This window comes from Oncorhynchus kisutch, linkage group LG15, assembly GCF_002021735.2.
Source record: "Oncorhynchus kisutch isolate 150728-3 linkage group LG15, Okis_V2, whole genome shotgun sequence".
In the NCBI taxonomy this organism is placed as follows: domain Eukaryota; kingdom Metazoa; phylum Chordata; class Actinopteri; order Salmoniformes; family Salmonidae; genus Oncorhynchus; species Oncorhynchus kisutch.
Genome location: NC_034188.2, coordinates 65,040,273 through 65,065,852, shown reverse-complemented (window position 1 = coordinate 65,065,852; position 25,580 = coordinate 65,040,273). Strand labels below are relative to the sequence as shown.

General features: G+C 40.3%; 1 protein-coding gene across 3 annotated transcripts; it reads right to left on the bottom strand.

Moving 5' to 3' along the window:
• Positions 1–727: 727 nt before the first annotated feature.
• LOC109904846 (calcium/calmodulin-dependent protein kinase kinase 1-like) lies at positions 728–24,685 on the bottom strand. 3 transcript variants are annotated; one of them, XM_020501970.2, is made up of 19 exons: positions 24,587–24,685; positions 23,686–23,948; positions 23,382–23,429; positions 23,169–23,222; positions 22,972–23,023; positions 22,720–22,853; positions 22,592–22,628; positions 22,372–22,393; positions 21,868–21,956; positions 21,298–21,497; positions 21,070–21,123; positions 20,732–20,805; positions 20,407–20,494; positions 20,110–20,238; positions 19,650–19,753; positions 12,520–12,564; positions 2,218–7,381; positions 1,799–1,943; positions 728–1,517 (listed from the first exon to the last, which is right to left on the bottom strand). In XM_020501970.2, exons 2-17 carry the CDS (start codon positions 23,938–23,940, stop codon positions 7,297–7,299), a joined length of 1,470 nt encoding a protein of 489 aa, XP_020357559.2. In that variant the 5' UTR covers positions 23,941–23,948; positions 24,587–24,685; the 3' UTR covers positions 728–1,517; positions 1,799–1,943; positions 2,218–7,296. The 3 variants fall into 3 exon arrangements, with proteins under 3 accessions (XP_020357559.2, XP_031646685.1, XP_031646684.1); XM_031790825.1 differs by having other exon boundaries at positions 23,686–23,953; positions 24,587–24,679; XM_031790824.1 differs by having other exon boundaries at positions 23,686–24,009; positions 24,587–24,677.
• Positions 24,686–25,580: the final 895 nt, after the last annotated feature.

The window sequence follows — 25,580 nt, the reverse complement described above, 5'->3', positions numbered from 1 at the left end:
GAGCTCCATTGGCATTCTCTTTTTTTTGTTGGTGGGGGGGGATGATCATGAAAAACAAAATGCATGGTGATCTAATGCATCTACTTGTCTTCCGGCATCTTTTACATGTAGTAAATTACGAGATCCAAAGTTACGAGTACACAGGTATTATGTAAATTCGGAGTACCAAAATCTAGTGGCCCAAATCTAAATCGCACCCGGGCTGGAATAATAAATTATGGCCTTTCTCTTGCAGTTCAAAAATGATGGTACAAAAAACATACAAAACAACTGTTGTTTTTTTCTTTATATTATCTTTTACCAGATCTAATGGGTTATATTCTCCTACATTCCTTTCACATTTCCACAAACTTCAAAGTGGTTCCTTTCAAATGGTACCAAGAATATTCATATCCTTGCTTCAGGGCCTGACCTAGTGGCAGTTAGATTTGTGTATGTCATTTTAGGCGAAAAATGAAATAAAGGGTCCGATCCTTAAGAAGATTTATCAAACTTCAAGATTTGATTATCTGTTTTGAGGGTTCATTTCCTCTTACTCAGATTTGTCTGGTTCATTTGGCCATGGAATATACAGTACCACTCGAAGGTTTGGACACACCTACTCTTTCAAGGGTTTTTCTTTATTTTGACTATTTTCTACATTGCCTTGATGACAGCTTTGCACACTCTTGTGTTATTTCATAGTTTTGATGTCTTCACTATTATGTCTTCTATTATCTAGAAAATAGTAAAAATAAAGAAAAACCCTGGAATGAGTAGGTGTGTCCAAACTTTTGACTGGTACTGTATATATTCTTCAACAATGCAAAATAAAGACAAATAGTATGATTGACAAAATGTATTATTAATTAATATGAACATTTATAGACTTTGCTGTGTATTATCTATCAAAATAACCAGAATTTTCAGCTGAAGTTTTTAAGAAACCTCCCATGAGTAAAACAGCATAGAGAACTCTCCTTAGCTGCTCCTCTTCCTATAATTCACTGGAAATGTCTACGATATTGAAAATACATTTTAAAAAGCACTGTACAGTATATATATTTGAAATCAGAAGATTGAAACATGAGGCTGCAGAAATAATGATTTCCAGGTAGAAACTTATCTCCCAACTCACTTTCATTCAGCATCAAGTGTACATAAATGGTCATTTACATGGTCACACTTTATTTGGATAGTCCATCCGTAGATGCTCTACAGATGATCATGCTATCTACAAACTATTTGTTGATAAGCAACTGCTTGCTAAGGTTACAGTTGGGGTTGGGGTAAGGTTTAGAATAAGGGTTTGGGTAAGAGTTCGAGTTAGGGCTAGGGCTAGCGTAAGAGTAAGGATTAAGTTTAGGGTTAGGATAAAAGTTAAGGTTAGGGTTAGTAGATAGTTAGTTGAAATGTTACTAATAGTCTGTAAGCGCTTATCTCCAGTTGACGAATTTCTACTGCAGATGATCTGTATGCTTGACTCTTCTTGCTATGATTGGTTGTTAGCTATTAGTCGCTAGTCCCAAACATTATCCCTGTAAATTAAAAATAACATATCAGATGTCTGTCAGTTCTCCTGTCAGTTTTTCAAGAGAATAGAGAAAGGGTTGGAGCTACAGGACCAATGAAATATATCAAAATGCAATTTTGCCAAAACAGGCCATTCAATGACTTGATTGACAGTAACTATAAGAAGTGACACTAACAATGCAAGTTAAGGTATAAAATACAAGCCACTGCAGAAGATGTCAAGTATTAGCCATGAATTGCACTTGAGAACTGGTGCCTGCAAAATTACACAATGTTGGAAGCTTACTCATGGGGAGTTTACTTCTTGCTGATGGCCATGGAGAGCCTTCCTTCCTGGACAGCTGGCATGGGCAGTGGGACCTTGACGCTGAGCACACCCTTTGGAGAGAGAGAGAGGAGTTCACCTTCTCAGAGTCCACACCGGGAGAATACTGCAGCCAGGAGACAGAACAAGTTTGTATCAGAGGAGAGTACTCTCATGTGACAGAAGTTATTATTGTCAATATCAGCACCCCAAATTGCATCCTATTCCCTCTATACTGTAGTGTGCTTCTTTGACCAAGACCTAAAGGACTCTGGTCAAAATTTGTGCACCATATAAGGAATAGTGTGCCATTTTGGACGTATCATTGTAATCAACACCCAAGGGATGTTACTTTAGCTTTAAGGATTTATAACTATTGAAATGTTCTGCTTTGTACTCACGTGGACTTCCTGGTGAAGTTCCATCTCTTCTCTCTTCGTGCTTTCCTGTTGATATTACAGACACATTGGGGTTAGGAGTGTATCTTCGGTGTGTACAGTATGTGTATGACTCTCTGTGCACAGATTGAGTTAAGTCTACAGTTTATGCTTTAGAGTGCACCTGGCTGTAGTATATTGTATGGGTACTGGGTTGTTATTTTGAAAGGCTTGACTCCCTCCTGAAGCTACTCTGGGATACAATGTTTACTGACAAAGATATGGCATTCACCCTTAACTATAAGCTGTAGTACTGTACGTGACTAATAAATGTAACATTTATCTTCATCTACCAGTAGGTAAGCAACTTCTTTTTTTTCTTTTTTATTATACAAGAAAGATCAAAACATAAACTGAACGACGACAAGGATAACATAGAGCTGGTGGGATTTTCCATGCATCGGCAGGACAGAGAAGCTACGTCTGGTAAGACGAGGGGCGAAGGTGTGTGTCTATTTGTCAATAACAGCTGGTGCGCAATGTTTAATATTAAAGAAGTCTCGAGGTATTGCTCGCCTGAGGTAGAGTACCTTATGATAAGCTGTAGACCAAGCTGAGTTAATCTATATTATTCGTAGCCGTCTACTTACCACCACAAACCGATGCTGGCAGTAAGACCGCACTCAACCAGCTGTATAAGGCCATAAGAAAAAAAAAATATGCTCACGCAGAAGGGGCACTCCTAGTGGCCGGGGACATTAATGCAGGCAAACTTAAATCTGTTTTACCTCATTTCTACCAGCATGTCACATGTGCAACCAGAGGGAAAAAAACTCTAGACCACCTTTACTCCACACACAGAGATGCATACAAAGCTCTCCCTCGCCCTCCATTTGGCAAATTTGACCATAATTCTATCCTCCTGATTCCTGCTTACAATCAGGTGACGCGGATGCTATGCTACAGGACTGTTGTGCTGGCACAGACTGGAATATGTTCAGGGATTCATCCAATGGCATTGAGGAGCATACCACCTAAGTCATTGGCTTCATCAATAAGTGCATTGACGACGTCATCCCCACAGTGACCGTATGTACTGGGCTTGCCCATTAGGCAGTAGAAGTAGGGGTTGCCCATTAGGCAGTAGAAGTAGAAGCCTACATCCACGGAGGAGCCTGGGGGGCACATGTAGCCGGGCCAGTGGGAGCATGGCCAGTGGGATCACTTGTCTGGGATCTGGGGCATCCCGAAGGAAAAATTACAAGTATCAGGACTATGGACATTAGAGGTAATCTCCCTCTGCTGGGTGTGACATACTGAGAGCCCACATAGCACAAACCTAAATAACATACAGTACCTACTGCACAGACCTCATGATACAAAAGCTACAACAAACACGGCCATAGGATTACACTGCCAAAAACAGCGGTAGCAACAAAGGCTTGGCTTGAGCATTGCAAAAAGTCATTTTATTTCCTGTTGTTGCACTTTTTGATCATGTGAATCATGCACTCTTTGATTGAAACTTGTAATTGTGTTTTTTCTGTTTTTGCTATCTATTGTTGCTTCTGGTTGGTTAGTATCCACACACAGAGAGAGACAGAGCACACCCAACAGAGACAGTAAACAGCTGTGAAGATTTGTCAAGACCTTGCAAATGAAAACAGATACTCTGAGAAGACTGTCTGTGTAATCTGTAGTTATTCGCATCGAGTTAAAAACAACATTTTTTAATTAAGAATCATGAAAAGAGGAACAGTGAAAACAGTCTACCAAGGAGTATAGCCGAGAAATGAGCTTTCTGCCGCAGTGGCAGTCCTGAAAGTGATGATTTAATTTGTTGGTTTAGGAAGCTACGTCTGGTAAGACATTGCATGTCAGTGACACCAGCATGGTCTTTGTGTGAAAATCAACCTGGACCTTAACGTGTGTCTAAGCCAGGTTTTGCAAACCAGTCAGTTATACGAAGCTCAGAGAGAAAGTGACATGGGCAACATGACTGCTAGCATGATGGAGTCGTGAGTGACTTAGAACAGACTGACAGAGTTGGGGATGGGAAATGGAGTCTGAGAAAACCAAGCCCATGATGGTGCTGACTGGGTTGTAACAGCTGTAGTGGCTTTAGCTGGTCCTCTGCATTGGCCTGGATGGCTCAGCCTGTTGCTGAGGCTGTCATGGCAGATGTTGCTGGCAAGGGAGCAGAAAATGATCAGCTATACAGCATACAGTTCTCCCAAAGAAGACAGGCTGTGCTGAAGGGTTGGTGGTCTCTGGAGCACAAAGGGGAGGTGTGATCTACAATACACAGGTATGCACTTCATACGGGATTAGAACAACACATTTTCTGTTTCCTGTGTAGCCTATTTTATGTAAGGAATCACAACAATCGATTGTCACCTGAATTGTACCTCTATTAGTAGACCAGTGTATTTTTATATATCGTGTGGAGAAACAAGCCAGTTTTATGCATTCTATTTCTAAGGTGTGGTCCGATCAAAAACAGAGGACTACTGTGCTGTTGCTTGGCAACTGTTTCCACAGTAACCTTTGCTCAGAAACATTACACTGTGGATTTCGAGGAGTGCCATGTACATCAATGGGAAAACAAACTGATCACAAAAAAAGCCAACTAATGTGAAAAATGATTAAACATGGTCCAAAGTGATGTGCATGTTTCAATAAATTAATGACCATGCCTTTTTTTATTTTGTTACAGCTCACATGGAGGCTGTGCATTTAGCAGGTACCCCTAACACCTGTGCAGTAAGTCACTCACTTCAATGTAGGGAAACTTAACCCCTGGAGTGTTCATTTTAGATAAAGGGACTGTGTGTCAATCCAAATCCCCTATCATAACACATATGACTAGTATGACAGCCCCTTGAGATAAATGGCTCTATAGTACACAGGATAAACACACCTATTTTTTACCTCCTCTTGCTGAGGAGTGCATGACAGTGACGTATGGACTTCATATGTGCACCTCTTTCTTATCAAGAGTGGGCACACCTTTACATGCATTGTGTGACATCAAGGTGTTCCCTGACCGTTGAAAGAAAAAAAGCATGGGACAAATGGCATGATGTTTCATTGTGGTCGTTGGCAAGTGGTATTAGATCATTCTACAGAAATACACTATAATATGTCTGAAGCAAGCCTAATGTAGCCTCTGTATGAAGAACAATAGAGAAAAAAACTGTCCTGAGGCACAATAGATACAGTTAGACAGAAGGGTGCCATCTAGTGGTATATTTACAAAGAAACAGGGACATTGAACATAAGGCCTATGACTATATGTCTTTCAATTTTGAATAAACAAACACTGAAAATCAAAGTAGACACATACCTTAGTAGATTGCACATACCCCAAACATTTCTTCAAAACAGCATGGTTCTCAGACACAGTCTCCATCAACTTCAGGTACAAAATCTCTTACCTAAACACGTCATAGGGGCGCTTTGATACTTTCGACCTGTCCCATCCTAATTAAGGTCCCAGAGGCCCATTCAGAGGGGCCCAGATTCACAAAACGTTCTTAAGAAGAAATGTCTTCTTAACTGCCATTTTCTCCATAACTATAGACTTAAGAAGAAAGTTAAGCAAAGTTGCTATTCTTCAAAAAGGTTATTGGAAATGTTCTTGAGCTATTTCTCCTGAAGCAAAAAGTTAAGAAGAAATGTAGATTCTTGAACTAAAGTTATTGGAAATTCTATGATAGATAAAATAGTTTCCGTATTGATTATTTTAGCCCAAGAACATGTTATAGAACAGTAATCTCTAGGCAACCAAATTAGCTAGCTAGCTAGCTAGCAATGGTAATCATGTTAGCATATTTATTATTGCGATTACTGTTCTAAAACATGTTCTTGGGTTTGAAATAATCAATACTGAAACTTTCAGATTAAGTTTGTGGGTGTATTAAGAAGACATTTCTCTTAAGAAGGTTTTGTGAATCTGGGCCCAGGTTCCTACCCTGTCACAATAATACAAGGGTTATTCCATTTGTTTTTTTACAAAAAACATGTGGATGGTGTCAGAGAGCCATATTTGAATAGCCTACTGGGCTATGACATGAGGGAATATCAATATGAACAAATATGTGGCCATATTGTTGAAAATTATGTGATATACTTCAGAATTTCAAAAGCACCAATGAAAAAAGCCAAACCGAAAAAAGGTATTTTGTCTTATTCAGGTGTTTACATTGTCATATTATATAACTTTCATGTCAGCTGAGATGATTCAGAATAAGCTCCACTTTTTTGCTCCTCGTAATGCAGACTTTGTGTCGACATAACTTGTTTTTCACTCTTAAATCTGTATGTTGTCCTAAAAGCTGTGGTCAGGCTATTCTGACACATGTTCCAGAAGTCCATTTGACATCTTGATAGAGTTCTAGATGTGATGTTACTCACTTCAATTTGTACAACAGTAAAGAAAAATGATAATAAAGCATTTAGTCCTACTCTTTTTTTTAAACAGCTCCAGATGAAAGATTGCTTGCACTATAGGACGTTAATAACACCTGCGTGCAAGAGTCAGCACATCCTGTTAGAGAGAGCTATACAGGGAATAAACAAGAATGTTCATTTGCTAACTTTAATTATCGTCAACATCAACTGTATGAAAGCATGCAAAAATGACTTCTTTAGAATGGTAAATATTTGCATTGTAACAACCACATTTCAGCTGAGCACATAGGTGCAATATTTGTAGAAACACAGAGCTAACCGTACAAAAGGCATTCAGACTATTAAGAGTACTATAGTGCAGTCATGAATAGACAATGAAACCTATGTTAACAACAGACACAAACATCATGCAGTTGGGATAAGACGAAAGTTTTAAAAAACTAACACATGGTTTGTACTGTTATTATATGATATATAAAGGTTTATCACAAATCTTTCTAAAAGACTGTATCGGGGTGAGCTCTTTCATTTGGATCTTTCTTCAAATACATTACATTAATATGACATATTATGTGAAGATACAGCAAAGAGTTTTCTTTAAACAGGTCTGTCCTATAATTTAAACAGGTCAATCAGAAAAGAAAAGAAAAACAAAGAAAGAATGGTGTGGGAGCAGGTTTACCAGCAGGCCTATGCAAATGTACCATCATCTTCAGTAAGGTCCTCCAACTCTCCTTCTACGCTTCCATCCAACTCTCCGACTCTGCTTGATTTCCTGCGGGCAACATATGTTTTATTCTCCCCAATGATGAAATCGGGGCAAGCGGGACAACTATGGATCGGTCTCCGTACAACTGAAATTCCACAATTTGAACACGCATATCTCCTGTCCCATTTGAGATACAGTCATTATATTTTGTACATACAGTGCCTTGCAAAACTATTCCGACGCCTTGGATATCATCACATTTTATTCTGTTACAAAGTGGGATATAAAAATATTTATTTTTAAGATGAATCTAAATAAAATTACTAAAATATAGTCGTTGCACAAGTATTCAGCTCCATGAGTCAATGCATGTTACAAACACCTTTGGAATCAATTACAGCTGTAAGCCTTCTTGGGTAAGTCTAGAAGAGCTTTGCACACCTGGATTGTGCAATATTTGCCCATTATTCTTGTCAAAACTCTTCATGCTCTGGCAAGATGTTGGGGATCATGACTAAACAGAAATGTGCAAGTCTTGCCATAGATTTTCAAGCAGACTTAAGTCAAAACTGTAACTTGGCCACTCAGGGACATTCACTGTCTTCTTGGTAAGAAACTCCAGTGTAGATTTGACCTCGTGCAGTAAGTTTGCCATGAGGTAGCAGAGAGAACAGTCTATGACTATGGTGGCTGGAGTCGTTGATAGTTTTTAGGGCCTTCCTCCTTTTTACGGCCTGGTATAGAGGTCCTGGATGGCAGAAAGCTCGGCCCCAGTGATGTAGTGGGCCTTACGCACTACCCTCTGTAGTGCCTTGCGGTTGGAGGCCGAGCAGTTGCCATACCAGGCAGTGATGCAACCAGTGCTCTCGATAGTGCAGCTGTAGAACCTTTTGAGGATCTGAGGACCCATGACAAATCTTTTCAGTCTCCAGAGGGGGAATAGGTTTTGTCGTGCCCTCTTCATGACTGTCTTGGTGTGCTTGGACCATGTTAGTTTGTTGGTGATGTGGACAGCAAGGAACTTAAAGCTCTCAACCTGCTCCACTACAGCCCTGTCGATGAGAATGGGGTCATGCTCGGTCCTCCTTTTCCTGTAGTCCACAATCATCTCCTTTGTCTTGAGCACGTTGAGTGAGAGGTTGTTGTCCGGGCACCACACGGCCAGGTCTCTGACCTCCTCCCTATAGCCTGGCTCGTCGTTGTCGGTGATCAGGCCTACCACTGTTGTGTCATCGGCAAACTTAATGACGGTGTTGGAGTTGTGCCTGGCCATGCATTCATGAGTGAACAGGGAGTACAGGAGGGGACTGAGCACGCACCCTTGAGGGGCCCCAGTGTTGAGGACCAGCGTGGCGGATGTGTTGTTACCTACCCTGACCACCTGGGGGCGGCCCGTCAGGAAGTCCAGGATCCAGTTGCAGAGAGAGGTGTTAGGTCCCAGTGTCCTTAGCTTATTGATGAGCTTTGAGGGCACTATGGTGTTGAACTTTGAGTTGTAGTCAATGAAAGCATTCTCACATAGGTGTTCCTTTTGTTCAGGTGGGAAAGGGCAGTGTGGAGTGAAATAGATCTGTGAATCTGTTAGGGCGGTACGCAAATTGGAGTGGGTCTAGGGTTTCTGGGATAATGGTACCGATGTGAGCCATCACCAGCCTTTCAAAGCACTTCATGGCTACAGACGTGAGTGCTACGGGTTGGTAGTCATTTAGGCAAGTTACCTTAGTGTTCTTGGGCACAGGGACTATGGTGGTCTGTTGTTGGTATTACAGACTCGGACAGGAAGAGTTTGAAAATGTCAGTGAAGACACTTGCCAGTTGGTAGTCCGTAATAGTTTTCAAGCCCTGCCACATCCGACGAGCGTCGGAGCGGGTGTAGTACGATTCGATCTTAGTCCTGTATTGACACTTTGCGGTTCGCCGGAGGGCATAGCGGGATTTCTTATAAGCTTCCGGGTTAAAGTCCCGCTCCTTGAATGCGGCAGCTCTAGCCATTATCTCAGTGTGGATGTGTCCTGTAATCCATGGCTTCTGGTTGGGGCATGTGCGTACGGTCACTGTGGGGACGATGTCATCAATGCACTTATTGATGAAGCCAATGACTGATGTGGTGTACATCTCAATGCCATAGGAAGAATCCCGGAACATATTCCAGTCTGTCCTAGCAAAACAGTCCTGTAGCTTAGCATCTGCTTCATCTGACCACTTTTTTATTGACTGAGTCACTGGTGCTTCATGCATACATTTTTGCTTTTAAGCAGGAATCGGAAGGACCTCTGTCCTCTTTTCCTCCGTCGGCTCTTCAAGCAAATTACGGGGATTTTGGCCTGTTCCTTAGAAAGCAGTGTGCAGTTCACATCGGGCTCGTCGGACTCGTTGAAGGAATAAAAACTTTTGCCAGTTCGTGGTGAGTAATCGCTGTTCTGATGTCCATATGTTATTTTGAATCATAAGAGACGATAGCAGCAACATTATATGTACAAAAGTTTAAAAATAAGCTACATACAACGCAAAAGACTTGACATAAAAACACAATCGGTTAGGAGCACTTAAAACGTCAGCCATCTTCTCTGGCGCTGTCAATCACAGTTGATGTCCTAATGAAAGGTGAATTCCCCTCCCAGTCTCTGGTGTACAGCAAACTGAAGTAGGGTTTCCTCTAGGATTTTGCCTGTGCTTAGCTCTATCCCCTTTCTTTTTGTCCTGAAAAACTCCCCAGTATTTGCCAAGCATACCCATACCATGAGGCAGCCACCACCATGCATGAAAATAAGGAGCCAATTACTCAGTGATGTGTTGTGTTGGATTTGCCACAAACATAAGGCATTGCAATATTACTTTAATACCTTGTTAAAACCAAGATGCAAGTTTTTATAATTTAGGTCAGTATTGTGGAGTACCAGAATGTTGTTGATCCATCCTCAGTTTTCTGCCATCACAGATGGCAGCTGTTTTAAAATCACCAATGGTCTCGTGGTAGGATCTTTGAGCAGTTTCATTCCTGTCCGAAAGCTCAGTTCAGAAGGACGACTATACCTTTGATGTGTCTGGGTGATTTAATATATAATCCACAGCATAATTATTAACTTTACTATGCTTAAAGAGATATTCAATGTGTAATTTGTTATTGTTACCCATCTACCAATCACTGCCCTTCTTTGTGAGGCTTTCAAAAAGTTCTCTGGTCTTTGTAGTTTTATCTGTGCTTGAAATGTAATACTTGACTGAGGGACCTTACAGATGTTGTATGTATGGGGGACAGAGGAAGGGTTAGTCATTAAAAAATAATGTAAAAACCATATTATTTCAAACAGAGTGAGTCCTTGTAACTTATTATGTGATTTGTTAAGCAATATTTCACTCCTGAACTAATTTAGGCTTGCCTAAAAATGGGCTGAATACTTATGCAAAGACTATATTTTAGTTATGTAATATATACAGTATATATAATTGTCTTCCACTTTGATATTACACTACGTTACTCATGCTGCCAAACATACCCTCGTAAAACTGACTATCCTACCGATCCTCGACTTCGACGATGTCATTTGCAAAATAGCCTCCAACACTCTACTCAACAAATTGGATGCAGTCTATCACAGTGCCATCCGTTTTGTCACCAAAGCCCCATATACTACCCACCACTGCGACCTGTACGCTCTCGTTGGCTGGCCCTTGCTTCATACTCCTCGCCAAACCCACTGGCTACAGGTGATTGACACAGTCTATCACACAGTCTTTCTTCTAATATCTATAAGCATTTGCTAGGTAAAGCCCCGCCTTATCTCAGTTCACTGGTCACCATAGCAGCACCCACCCGCAACACGTGCTCCAGCAGGTATATTTCACTGGTCACCCCCAAAACCAGTTCCTGCTTTGGCTGCCTTTCCTTCCAGTTCTCTGCTGCCAATGACTGGAACAAACTGCAAAAATCACTGAAGCTGGAGACTCATATCTCCCTCACTAACGTCAAGCATCAGCTGTGAGAGCAGCTCACAGATCATTGCACCTGTATATAGCCCATCTGTAAATAGCCCATCCAACTACCTCATAGCCCATACTGTATTTATTTATTTATTTAGCTCCTTTGCACCCCAGTATCTCTACTTGCATATTCATCTTCTGCACATCTATCACTCCAGTGTTTAATTGCTATATCGTAATTACCTCGCCACTATGGCCTATTTTATTGCCTTACCTCTCTTATCCTACCTCATTTGCACACACTGTATATATACTTTTTCTACTGTATTATTGACTGTATGTTTGTTTATTCCATGTGTAACTCTGTGTTGATGTATGTGTCTAACTGCTTTGCTTTATCTTGGCCAGGTCGCAGTTGTAAATGAGAACTTGTTATCAACTGGCCAACCTGGTTAAATAAAGGTGAAATAAAATAAAATAAAAAACAGAGTATTTTGTGTAGATTGTTGACAAAAAATGACAATTAAATCAATTTTAATCCCAATATCTAACATAATAAAATGTGAAGAAATCCAAGGGGTCTGAATACTTTTGCAATTTGCAAGGCATCTCCTCATGAGCAACAAGTGTTCCATAAAGACCTACCAGCTTGGCCCATTACAATTTCCAGAAATTATACTTTTTCTCCCCCAGCAAGTTTTGAACAAGCATATCTCCTGTCCCTTTTGAGCTACAGTCATTACATTTGGTACAAATTAGCATCTCCTCATGATCCTGTTTTATATCAATGCATCTCCCTATCAGGCAGTGGAGCTCATTCTCTGACATCCCGTCCATTGTGAGCTATCCAGTTTTGATTTCCAAGGGAAAAAAGACTTCCAAGGGAAAAAAGACTATCTTTCTCATTAATCCACGCAACAAACGTGAATAATATAAACTCATTGGCCCAATGGGGTTGCTGCATAATGTGTGGGGGACAACATATTTACTCTTGTCTTGTTACTGTGTGTTGTTAAAGGCAATTAGAAGGGGGAAGGGTCATGACAAGAAGAACACTGCATTAAATGCCATGCATGTCAGGAACAGCATTACCCATCAAGTCCAATACACATAAACGCTCAGCAGTGATAGTGCTGAGACCATAGAATACAATCACATAGAGTAGAATGACAGTAATCAAACCCCAGAAGAAACCCTGTTAGCACAAGACTAAGGTTGCGTCCCAATTCCAAATTGCACCATATTCTCTATATAGTGTGTACTACTTTGACCAGGGCTCTTACCTCAACGAAGGATGAACCTTGGATTCCAAAATCCCCCAAGAGTCTCTGCAACAGGTAACAGATAGACAAGAACAGGACAATATCAGGAAATATGTGCTTGTTAAAGTACGTCAATACAATTGAATCATAAAGTTACATTACATGATGGAGATAGATAAACAACGCATATCACAATATTCCAAAATACAATCATGGGAAAACAGTTTGAAAGCAAATGGCTATTGCTATAAACAGAAGTCAAAGACAATACTATAATCTGCCTTTTAGTTATCAAAATTCTCTACTTAATTGAGAGAACAGTATAGCCTATCTTCTTGGCGCTAGCAGAGAGCATCGGTCATATGCGTTGAGACAACGCATTATCAATGACCCAAGCCCAGCTCATTTAATCCCTACCATTGTGTCGCTGAGCTGTCATAATGCTTCAGCAAATGTACATTATCCCAGGGGTGTTGGAAGGCACAATATAAGCAACCTAATTTATGTCCCTCTTACTGCCCTGAATGCCTCTGCTGATCCTACAGCTAATGTATGCAGTAATCATATGCCTATGAACCAGAATAATACTGGTAGCACTGAGGTGGTGTGCCCTAGCAGGAAGTCCACTGTGTGCAGCTCACACTGCACTAACATAAATAACCCAAGCATGTCTACCTCTGCTAAGCTTCCCAGTAAAGCAAGAAAAACAATCAAGAATCCCAGAAAAGTGCTACAAATAGCCCACATTAACATGTAGTTTAAGAAAGAAGGTTCATGAAATCAATAATTTGCTAGTAACAGATGACATTCATATTCTGACAATCTCTGAAACTCACTTAGATAATACTGTTGGTGATACAGTGGTAGCATTACATGGTTATAACAAAAATGCCAAAGGTGGAGGTGTGGCTGTTTGTATTCAGAACCACATTCCTGTAAAGCTTAGAGAGGATCTCATGTTAAGCAGGTTAATCTGCCTCACCTAAAGCCTATTCTGGTGGGAAGCTGCTATAGACCACTAAGTGCTCAGTGTTAACAGTCAGTACCTGGATAACATGTGTGAAATGCTTGAAAATGTATGTGATATCAATAGAGAGGTATATTTTCTGGGTGATTTAAATATTAAATGGCTGCCCACTCAAGAGAAAGGAACTAGTGCCTGCAACCTGGTTCAGGCTATTAATCAACCTACCAGGGTAATTACAAACAGCACAGGAATGAAATCCTTAACATGTATTGATTACATCTTTACTAATGCTGCAGAAAACTGTTTGAAAGCAGTATCCAAATCCATCGGATGTAGTGATCACAATATAGTAGCCATATCTAGGAAAACCAAAGTTCCAAAGGCTGGGCCTAATATAGTGTATATGTAACGATTCCTATGTTGTTGATAAAGAATATTTATTGGTCCGTGGTGTGTAATGAGGAGCAACCAGATGCTGCACTTGACACATTTATGAAATTGCTTATCCCAGTTACTAATAAGTATGCACCTGTCAGGACGTTGGCCTGAGGGGAGGTTTATGACAGTCATAAATGCCTCTTCCCCCCCCTTTTCCTCTCTCTACCCTACTGATGTTACATTTGCAAAACCTTAACATAGAGATTCTGGGAACATCAGAAGGTGGGGGGAAATTAACTATATTCTGGTAATCTGACCAATTGAACATATGCAGTGGTACTTAATGAATGTGATGTCAGTTCGGTTGTCATCTGAGACATTCTCATCAATGATAAGATGAAATAAACTCCACAGTGGAAAGTCTACACATCAGAGTTATCGGATTCACATGGAATTGTTGTTCAATTTAAATGTTTGAATATGAAATGATTCTTGATGGGATGAAATGTGATTTTAGCTTCTAAAATGTGAGATTTGGTTTTCATAAGGTAGAGCTCTGCTCAATCAGTTGCCCGCCCCTGTGAAGGGACATGGCCTATAAAACTTTTCTAACATGCCCTCCTCTCACTTCCTATATAAAGCCTTGACGACAATATAACCTCCTGTTCCAAGGATGTGGGGACGACGGTCCTATATCAGAATGGTTCAGATAATAACTACAGAACGAAGACCACATCAGCGAGAGCTTTGGTTGCGAATGGTATGAACTTTGAACTCTTATTCACTACAGAAGTGATACCTCCTAGCCGTTGAGTTAGCAACAGCCACTGCAAACGAGGGTTAGGAAGGAACAGACAGAGTATCCCGTCTATCACACAACGAAGTTACTACAACGTATCCAATTGACAACCAGAGACATTCTTTAAAGGACAAAGGACTCGGTTGGACAACACGGCCTTCCATCTACCACCAACCTACCGAAGCGCAGCTCAGAGTAAATTTTTATTGCATTTTCCTTTTCCAAATGGGAGGTCATTTAGAATGCATAAGATACTGTATTTACGATAGCACAGCTTCGCCCTTTGTTCCTCAGTCTTCCCGCTCTTTCACTCAAACCCAGCCCTTTTTCTTTTGTGTAAACAAGCTGTTGTCACGTTCTTTTTTAAAACTTTTTTAAACAAATGTACCTTTATTTTACTAGGCAAGTCAGTTAAGAACTAATTCTAATTTTCAATGACGGCCTAGGAACAGTGGGTTAACTGCCTGTTCAGGGGCAGAAAGACAGATTTGTACCTTGTTAGCTCGGGGATTCGAACTTGCAACCTTTTGGTTACTAGTCCAAAGCTCTAACCACTAGGCTGACCTTAGTTCCTTTGTTTTGTCTTTGTTTTAGTATGGTCAGGGCGTAAGTTGGGATGGGCAGTCTATGTTTGTGTTTCTATTTCTGTTTTTGAGTTTGGCCTGGTATGGTTCTCAATCAGAGGCAGGTGTCGTTCGTTGTCTCTGATTGAGAATCATACTTAGGTATCCTTTTTCCACCTGTGTTTCATGGGTGTTTATTTTCTGTTTTGTGGTTCATCACTAGACAGGACTGTTTCGTTTGTTTTTTCTTCCTAGTTGTTATTCTGTTTCGTTTATAGATTAGATTATATAAAAAATCATGAACATTTACCACGCTGCACCTTGGTCCTCACCTTATTCCACCGACGACGGCCGTTACAGCTGTCATATCTGTTCCGCCCGCTAGGGACGTTTTCCTTTATGATGTAATTTGTAATCAAGTTATGATTTAATTATGTGTATGTGTAATTCTGTGTGAATAGTTAGGTATTTAGTAAATAAATAATTAAACCCAATTTTGTATTGCTGATTCAACTTGTTAGCCAGGGTTCGTGAAGATAACCAAGAATTTACAACTTTCAGATGAGACTGAATTAAGATGACGATTAATATTGACTGCTATTGATGTAAAATATTACTAGGTCTTTAAGAGTTTATTCGGAAGATAACAGCTCTATAAATATTATTTTGTGGTGCCCCGACTCTCTAGTTAATTACATTTACATGATTAGCTCAATCAGGTAATATTAATTACGGAGAAATTATTTTATAGAATAGCATGTCATATCACTTAATCCGGCATAGCCAAAGACACGACACACCCAATAACAAAATGAATGTAAAAACGGTTATATCCCTGTGGATTGATGAGGAATTGAAAAACTGTATGGTTGAGAGGGAAGAGGCAAAAGAAATGGGAAATATGTCTGGCTGTAAAACCGATTGGCAAATGTACTGCAAATTGAGAAATCATGTGACTAAACTGAATTAAAAGAAGAAGAAACTACACTATGAAACAAATATAAATGACATTTTGGGCAGAAATGCAAACTCCTCTCCATCATTCATTGAATCAGATGGCTTATTCATCAGAAAACCCTTATATTGCCAAAAACTTAAATTATTTTCTTCATTGGCAAGATTAGCAAATTTAGGCATGACATGCCAGCAACAAACGCTGACACTATACATCCTAGTATATATGACCAAATTATAAAAGTGATTGTTGTCTATCAACAATGACAAGCCACCGGGGTCTGACAACTTGGATGGAAAATTACTGAGGATAATAGGAGATGATATTTTCACATATTCAATTTAAGCCTACTAGAAAGTGTGTGCCCTCAGGACTGGAGGGAAGCAAATGTTATTCCCCTACCTATGGATAGTAAAGCCCCCTTCACTGGCTCAAATAGCAGACCAATTAGCCTACTACCAACCCTTTGTAAACTTTTGGGGAAAATGGTGTTTGACCAGATGCTATTTTACAGTAAACAAATTGACAGGGTTTCAGCATGCTTATAGAGAAGGACATTCAACAAGCACAGCACTTACACAAATGACTGATGATTGGCTGAGAGAAATTTACGATAAAAAGATTGGGGGCTGTTTTGTTAGACTTTAGTGCGGCTTTTGACATTATCGATGTTGCTGGTAAAATGTATGTGTTATGGCTTAACACCCTCTACTGTATTGTGGATAAAGAGTTATCTGTCTAACAGAAGACAGAGGGTGTACTTTAATGGAAGCCTCTCCAACAAAATCCAGGTAGAATCAGGAATTCCACAGGGCAGCTGTCTAGGCCTCTTACTTTTTTCAATCTATACTAAATCTTCAAATGAATAATGTGGTAATTGAGCAAGTTGAGGAGACTAAACTGCTTGGCGTAATCCTGGATTGTAAACTGTCATGGTCAAAACATATTGATACAACAGTAGCTAGGATGGGGAGAGGTCTGTTCATAATAAAGTGTAGCTCTGCCTTAACAACACTATCAACAAGGCAGGTCCTACAGGCCCTAGTTTTGTCGCACCTGGATTAATGTTCAGTTGTGTGGTCAGATGCCACAAAGAGGGGACTTAGGAAAATTGCAAATGGCTCAGAACAGGGCAGCACGGCTGGCCCTTATATGTACAAAGAGAGCTAACATGAATAATATGCATGTCAATCTCTCCTGGCTCAAAGTGGAGGAGAGATTGAGTACTACATAGAGCCATGACTACAGTACATGGAGCTCCATTCCACATCAAGTAACTCATGCAGCAGTAAAATTAGATAAGAATACACCTTATGGAACAGCGGGGACTGTGAAGCAACAAAAACAGGCACAGACACATGCATACAAACACACGATAACATACGTACATGGATTTTGGTTATAGATTTGTGGTAGTAGAGTAGAGGCCTGAGGGCACACACTTAATATATTGTGAATGTATCGCAATGTTTTAAAAATGTATAATTGCCTTCATTTTTCTGGACCCCAGGAAGAGTAGCTGCTGCCTTGGCCGGTGAGTGAGCATATTCACTCTTTATCATTGTTGGGTCAGGCCACTTGAAAGTTGTTTTTTTTACAATAATTTTGTCCTCTGTGTTAGATGGACGTAATATTGTATTTGTGTCTCCCCTTCACATAGGCATATTAAATGGATCAACATCGTATTTATTGATATGTTTGTCTGTGTCAGCAGAGTAGGCTACACTGTAAGTTTTGTTGAATTAAAAATATTATGCCAATATCCACAGTCATATAAAGTGTAGAATTGCATAAAAGGCAAACATTTTCCATTGCACAGAAAGGAGAAGAAACATATCTGATATAGCCTATAGCCTAGGCCTACTGTACGGCACTCAGCCAAGCATTTAACGGTATTTTTTGCGAACACTGACTGAGTAATATTATTTGCCTAAATTATGACTATCAAATCTGCTCATCACATTAGGAATAGTAGGCTCTTATATATAGTACCAGTCAAAAGTTTGGACACGCCTACTCATTCAAGGGTTTTTCCTTATTTTGGCTATTTTCTACATTATCGAATAATAGTGAAGACATCAAAACTATGAAATAACACATATGGAATCATGTAGTAACCAAGAAAGTGTTAAACAAACAAATCAAAATATATTTTATATTTGAGATTCTTCTTAGTAGCCACCCTTTGCCTTCATTACAGCTTTGCACACTCTTGGCATTCTCTCAACCAGCTTCATGAAGTAGTCACCTGGAATGCATTTCAATTAACAGGTGTGCCTTTAATGCATTTGAGCCAATCAGTTATGTTGTGAAAAGGTAGGGGTGGTATACAGAATATAGCCTATTTAGTAAAATACCAAGTCCATATTATGGCAAGAACATTCATTTAATTCATGAAGGTCAGTCAATCTGGAAAATGTCAAGAACTTTGAAAGTTTCTTCAAGTGCAGTTGCAAAATCAAGCTGATGAAACTGCCTCTCATCAAGACCACCACAGGAAAGGAAGACCCAGAGTTAGCTTTGCTGCAGAGGATAAGTTCATTTGAGCCTCAGCCTCAGAAATTACACCCCAAATAAATGCTTCACAGAGTTCAAGTAACAGACACATCTCAACATCAACTGTTCAGAGGAGACTGAATTGGGTTTTCATGGTCGAATTGCTGCAAGGAAACCACTACTAGGACACCAATAATAAGAAGAGACTTGCTTGGGTCAAGAAACATGAACAGAAATCTTGCTTGTTTGTAGGTGACCAAATACTTATTTTCCACCATAATTTGCAAATAAATTCACAAAAAATCCTACAATGTGATTTTCAGGATTTTTCTTCTCTCATTTTGTCTCTCATAGTTGAAGTGTACCTATGATGAAAATTACAGGCCTCTCTCATCTTTTTAAGTGGGAGAACTTGCACAATTGGTGGCTGACTAAATACTTTTTTGCCCCACTGTAGTTTACACCAGGGCTCCCCAACTGGCATCCCATGGGTGGTTTTATTTGGCCCGCCAAGTTTTCTGAACAAAAACATTTTTAATTTTTTTATCTTCAAACACCAGGAAATCATCTTCAAGTGATTACAATTTTGGAAATCTGTTCCCATGTATTCCCATGCATAATAAAGAGACACACGATCGTATACAAATGTAAGCAAGGTTTGAAATTATTATGTTTTAGTCAAATATTAGATCTGCTTGGGCTTCTTGCAGTCAATTTGCAGTCTACGAATGATTTGTAATTATGCCCCCCCCCGACCATCCAATCTAGTTGATGATCCCTGGTTTACATCATTTTCATGCTCATCAAACCATCCAGTGATCACTCGTGCCCTGTGGATGGGGAAATTGTCATCCTATGTTAATTCCATTTACAGTAGCCTCTATATCTAACCAACTCTGTGTATTTCTGTCACTTTGTTTTGTTTTGTTTGTTTCCTAATCCCAAAGTCGGCAGATAGAGAAACCAGATAAGGAGGATTTCTAGGGGACTTACGCAAGGAAACCTCCTGGAGCAGACATGGACCTCTCTGCCCTCCTGTTCTGACACACAAAAGGGTTACTGAAGGACCTCTTCCTCAGCATGGACTTCACCAGGATCTAATGTGGGGAGAGAGAGTGTCACAGGGTGTCCCAAATGGCACCCTATTGTCTATCTAGTGCACTACATTTGACCAGAGGACCTGGTCGAAAGTAGTGCACTATATTGGGAATAGGGTGCCATTTAGGACAAAGAAATACTCTATCAATTTGCCTTATGACTTAACTTTTCCCTGACCATGTGTCTTGACCTGGAAAACTCTGGGCACTCAAGTTTTTCCTGTTGTGGGTCCCAGACTTTTCCCCTTATTAAGACACAGATGTTCAGGAAAAACTTGTCCGAGCCAGAACGGCTCATAGGGCAGGAGCCTATCTCCTGTACATCCCCTGGACAGGACACTAGTGAACTGACTCACCACAGCAGACAGACTGGGGATGAGTTTGATAGAGTTCTGGACCTCCTCCTCAGTGACCTCCACCACGGTGCAGTGTTCCTCCTCCAGGGGTAGAAGGTCAGTGCCATCCTCCGTCACCCACGGGTGCTCCTGGCAACACACAGTACAGGGAGGACAATAGTCACACAACACATGGGACAGCTCTACTGGGACAACTCTACTACTGTAACATTTCATAATTTGAAATGTCAAAGATGGTTTCATGAAGGACTGTTTTTTTTAAAGCACCATTGAAGGTCCAGCTCTGCCCGCTTTCACCTTGATTTCAGGAATGGTGATCCTTGTATAAGGATTTTTATCCAGCATCCTTACAATAAGATCCTTCAACTCCTTGCAAACCTCCGGCCTGTGGTACCAAAGAGTGACTGAGATGAATACCCACCAAACCATCTACAGTACAGTAACTAGAGTAGTAGTGAATGGCTAAGAACAATAAAACAATACGATTACTATGTTATTATCACGTGCTATTACATGCCATATTGTGAAGTTCTACCTATATTTTAGAGAGGTGCATATAGTGCAGACTAAATATTCGGACATTGCTTTTACATGGTAAATAGTGTCCCTTAGTGGAACTCACATGTCTGGGAACTCCACAGGCCTGTTCCTGATCTTATTGTGCAGACCAATGATGTATTCATCGATGAAAGGGCACTGAGATAGGAAGATAGTGAAGAAAAAAACATTAAAATGCTGCTATAAATAAATAGATAGGCTACATGCATACACATGCTGTCTGTTTCCCACATAAAGCATTCAATTTATTTATTTTAAAAGCATTATTATGTGAGGTGCATCGGTTGATCGAACAATATTTGTAGTCGTCAGCATAATGGACACAGTAAATCAGATGAGAAACCAGCAGGCCAAAACAATCCATGGCAGAATACCGTACATTACGATAATAACAGAACCTACCTTCCCATAGACAAAGCAGTACAGGGTAATTCCCATGGCCCACACATCCAAGGCCTAACAAACAGGAACATTGACCATTACTTTACAAAGAGAGCTTTGATACCAAGTACTTTTCAAATTATTTTTGATACCAGTCAATACAATACATTTTCATGGGGTAAATTGTATTTCTACGATATAATCAAAGATTAATTATCTAATTAGATAAATTAGCGATTAGTGTCTAACCTTGCCAGTAAAGCTCTGTTCATGGTCAGTCATCATCTCGGGGGCCATGAAGGCTGGAGTCCCTGCTGAGCTGGACAGGAGAGCATCACTCCCCTCAAACTGGTTACTGACACCAAAGTCTGCAATCTTCACATGCCCATTGTCTCCCAGCAACAGGTTGGAAGGCTTGATGTCTCTGTGGATGATCTTCTGGTAGTGCACTGGGAGGGAGGAGTACCAGGGGAAAATGACAGGAGACACTGCTTTAGCTCTTTTTTTAAATCAACTTTTATACGTCTATGAACAGCATTGACTGAGTAATTTAGGTCTTGATATTCAGCTGTCAAAGCACCAATTGATCCTGTCTTTTCAGAACATATCTGACGAGTGACTTTTAAACCAATGTTTTGCTAAAGCGTGAGCAGGGTTAGCAGTATGCTGCAGGTCTCTGAGCAGAAGGCTTGTAGGTCTACTCTATCCCCTTATTTAGTGCACTACTTTTGACCATGGCCCATAGGGCTCGGGTCAAAAGTAGTGCACTATATAGGGAATAGGATGCCATTTGTGACGAAATCCAGGTGAAGGACTCACAGTATTCAATCCCCAGGAGGATGTCTCTGAAGTAGAAGCGGGCTTGTCCCTCTGTGAAAGGAGTGTCTGAGGGCACCTCCATCACTGGGCTAGGGCCAAGGAAAAGCAACAGAGACAGGCAAAGGTAATCAAGCATCACCATCATAATATTCCAAACAGTGGTCTTCCTACCACTAAAAATGCCTGAACCTTGTCATTGTTATCTTATGTCCCTTAACAATGAATACCTTATATTCACAAAATTCAGTAATTGGATGAGTTATATATAAATAACTAAATTCATCCTTTCAGTGTTATATATAATAATAATATAAGCCATTTAGCAGATGCTTTTATACAAAGTGAATTACAGTCATGCATGCATACATTTTGCATATGGGTGGTCCCAGGAATCAAACCCACTACCCTGGTGTTACAGGTGCCATGCTCTACCAGCTGAGCTACAAAGGACCAGTGTTATAATGTAATGCAATACAGTATATTTCAGAAAGGGGTAAAACTTACCCTTTTGGCATTAACTCAAAGGCTAGAAAATAAACAAACAGAGAATGAAAGGACTAGTCAGAGCTCACATTAGTTTCTATGTAATAAACAACAAACTGGATAGACTGTATTATAGTCTTCAAACTATGGACCTAGTACAAGGAGATACAACAGAAAACATACATTTACCACATAACACCTTATTTCATCATTTAGTGCACTGAGATGAATGCATACTTACCCATGTGGAGATTATCTTCAGCAGGATCATCGAGAACCTACAATTGGAAAGTGTAAATCTATTAAATTAATACAACTACATGTAATAGTAGAACCTTTTAAATCTTCCACTTATGTATGTGTGTTCACCTCCACCAAATTGACAATGTTAAGGTGGTCTAGTTTCTTCAGGATGGCGATCTCCTGGTAGACTCTCTCCAGTGGCCCCAGGGGTTTGGGTGGCAGTCCCTGTTCTGTGCTGGCTCCTCGAGGAGGGGGACGCCCTATAACCAACCGCCATTATATATAGTGATATATATAGTGGTGAGCATCACCAGTTCATGTTCATATCGGTTCTAAAGCACATACTTAAAAGGACTTAAAAGGAACAATTTCACCTACGAGGAAATCCACACATCTTCATCAACTTCTTTTTTGAAAAAACTTTCATTGCCTATGAAAGGAAAGACATGATCAGTTTGCTCCTATGGTATAAGAGCCAATCAGGCCAAAACAGAGAGTTGAGGAACTGTACATGTCTCTGCTTCCACAAAGGGGATGATAAGGAATGGAATGTGCAGAGCTGAAAAGATGCTTACATAGTATTGTTCATCATCTTCATTGTAAGCTAATCTCACCACCCCATATGAGCCCTACAATAGAAAAAGAAGAAAGTCTGACAGAATCATTTTTACTTATTTACACAAGAATGCTTTATGAAAAAAAAGTTTTCTCTTGTTGGACAAATTCAGCATCTAGTTTTGATATCCAGTTTTGTACCAGACTGAGTATTCTAACTTTTCCTTTCTTACCTTTCCAAGCTCATCCTTCAACTTGTATTGGTTGAGCTGGATACAATTCTAGGGAGAAACAAAGTGAAGGGTATTTAGTGGTGGGATATTGCACATTGACTACACATTATATAGGCTCATGCCTATTTATTTTGAGACTTCATAGATTAATCCCAAATGGAACCCTATCCCCCATATACTGTGTCCTGAATGGCACCCTATTCCCTTATGGGCCCTTGTCAAAAGTAGTACACTATATAAGGAATAGGGTGCCATTTGGGACACAGCCCTGACCTCCATTTGGGATGCAGCCTTGATCTCTGACCTGGGAATCTGAAATGGACACCCGCTTGGACTCGATGGTGGGCTGTCGGGCCTCTCGCGGCTGGGTCGATCGCTCCTGCAATGATAGCTTCCTGTCTGACAATGACAGCTTCCGGCGCGCTGGTGCAGGGGGCCTTCGGTGACCGTTGGGCGGGGTCATCCGGTTGGATGCCATGCTCATGGCGGCCACCATGTCGGCCAGCTCTGCATTGTGCTCAGAGTCCAGCTCTGCCAGTCCATCAGTGTCTTCACTCATGGCTGTCCCTGTCCTTGTCCCAGTCCCGGTTTAATCACAGAGAAAGGTCAGAGATGTCACAGGGGCCAGCTAATGAGATAATTAATTGTACATTTTAACCGACATTCACTAACGTTCTGTACTTGTACATCAAGCTGTTTCATGCTACAGAAACAGGAGATTCTGCTGTAGAGATTCTGCCCTCAGACAAGGCTTACTTACTTAACCAACATTCAACTGTAACATCTCCCTGAAATGGGAGGCTACACTAACCTGGCTTTTCAACTTTGAATATTGAACATATTTTCCAAACGTAATTTTGTAGAATTAAGGCATGCACATTAACTAGAAATAGCTTATTATTTAACAGGGTAAATAAGAAAAAAAAAACGATATGTCAATTGAATGAACTGTAATTGGCTTGTACCTTTCTACATGTACAATACAAAACTAAATTTTCATGGAAATAATATGTCTAAACACATCATAGATGACAACCACCTGAGCTCTGCTGCCTACCGATTCCTGTCAACACAAATAGCACTAACTGCAAATCCCTCCCAAATCCACCACTAAAACTTTCACACCTACAAAAATCAGATTTTCTGCAGCAAACATAGCAAATTACATAAAGGAAGCATTTTCATATTATGGTTGTTTTACTTACACACAGCTTGTGGATCCTACATTGCCTGTCAGTGTGGATGAACTTCATGGTCTGTTCTGCTGATGTTTAAGAGACAAAACCCCTTTGAGTCTCAGATCAGGACTTTCACTGCTGAGCCAAAGACTGTAGGATTACTCCAGCCTTAAGGATAAATCCTTGCCGTATTTAGCCTCATTAAGGTTATTCAAAGGGTAGCAATCAGTATTTACATTGATAAACTTCACCCCTGGGCCAGTGCAACAGGGGAAAAAGGTAAATGATTGGACATTAGGAATCATGGGGACATTAGGTGTGCGTCCCCGTCCCAAATGGCACCATTTTCCCTATCTAGTGCACTACTTTTGAGCAAACACCTATGGGCTCTGGTTAAAAGAAGTGCACTATATAGGGAAAATGGTACAATTTGGGACACATACTATGAGTTACGGCCAGGAAACAGTTTGATCTAACGGAGACTGGAGATTGATGTTAGGAAAACCACTGGAAGTGAAGGATGACCATTGGTGGTGGAACAACCTATGCTGTCTGTGATTTCTCTATGGACAATGCTATAGACAAAATGGGAGTTTGCCGAGCTGAGTGCCCAAGGAGGTTCTTAAGCTTGCTGTTTACCTCAGAGCAAATTGGCTCAAGTGTTACATAAAACCCCTGGAGAGAAGTTTCCAACACTGAACACAGAATACCAATCAACCAGAAATTGTTGAAGATATTGCTTGTTTGGATAAGTTCTAATACAAAACAATACAATTGTAACAAAATATTTAAAATACTAAATAAAAGCTATTGGATAATTGCAATCAATCCAGTTTATCCCCAAATAAAATTTATTGTATAACCTATTCCTAAATTCTTTAATTATCACCCTCACAGCCAATGCAATATTAATCATAGAGTCTACATTACCTACAAAGGCAGATCAACTGACTGCTGATAACTACTTAATTGAGGGAAAATATACTTGATATGACTGTGATACGATATGTAGTTCACCCAG

Bases quoted from the DNA above. Each gene is read 5' to 3' on its own strand.
- LOC109904846 (XM_020501970.2), bottom strand. From the start codon at position 23,940: ATGAGTGAAGACACTGATGGACTGGCAGAGCTGGACTCTGAGCACAAT. The intron at 23,430-23,685 runs GTCAGAGATCAA...GTTTCTCCCTAG, and splicing joins TGTCCATTTCAGATTCCCAG to AATTGTATCCAGCTCAACCA. The intron at 7,382-12,519 runs GTAAGAGCCCTG...TGTTGCCCGCAG, and splicing joins AAGGTTCATCCTTCGTTGAG to GAAATCAAGCAGAGTCGGAG.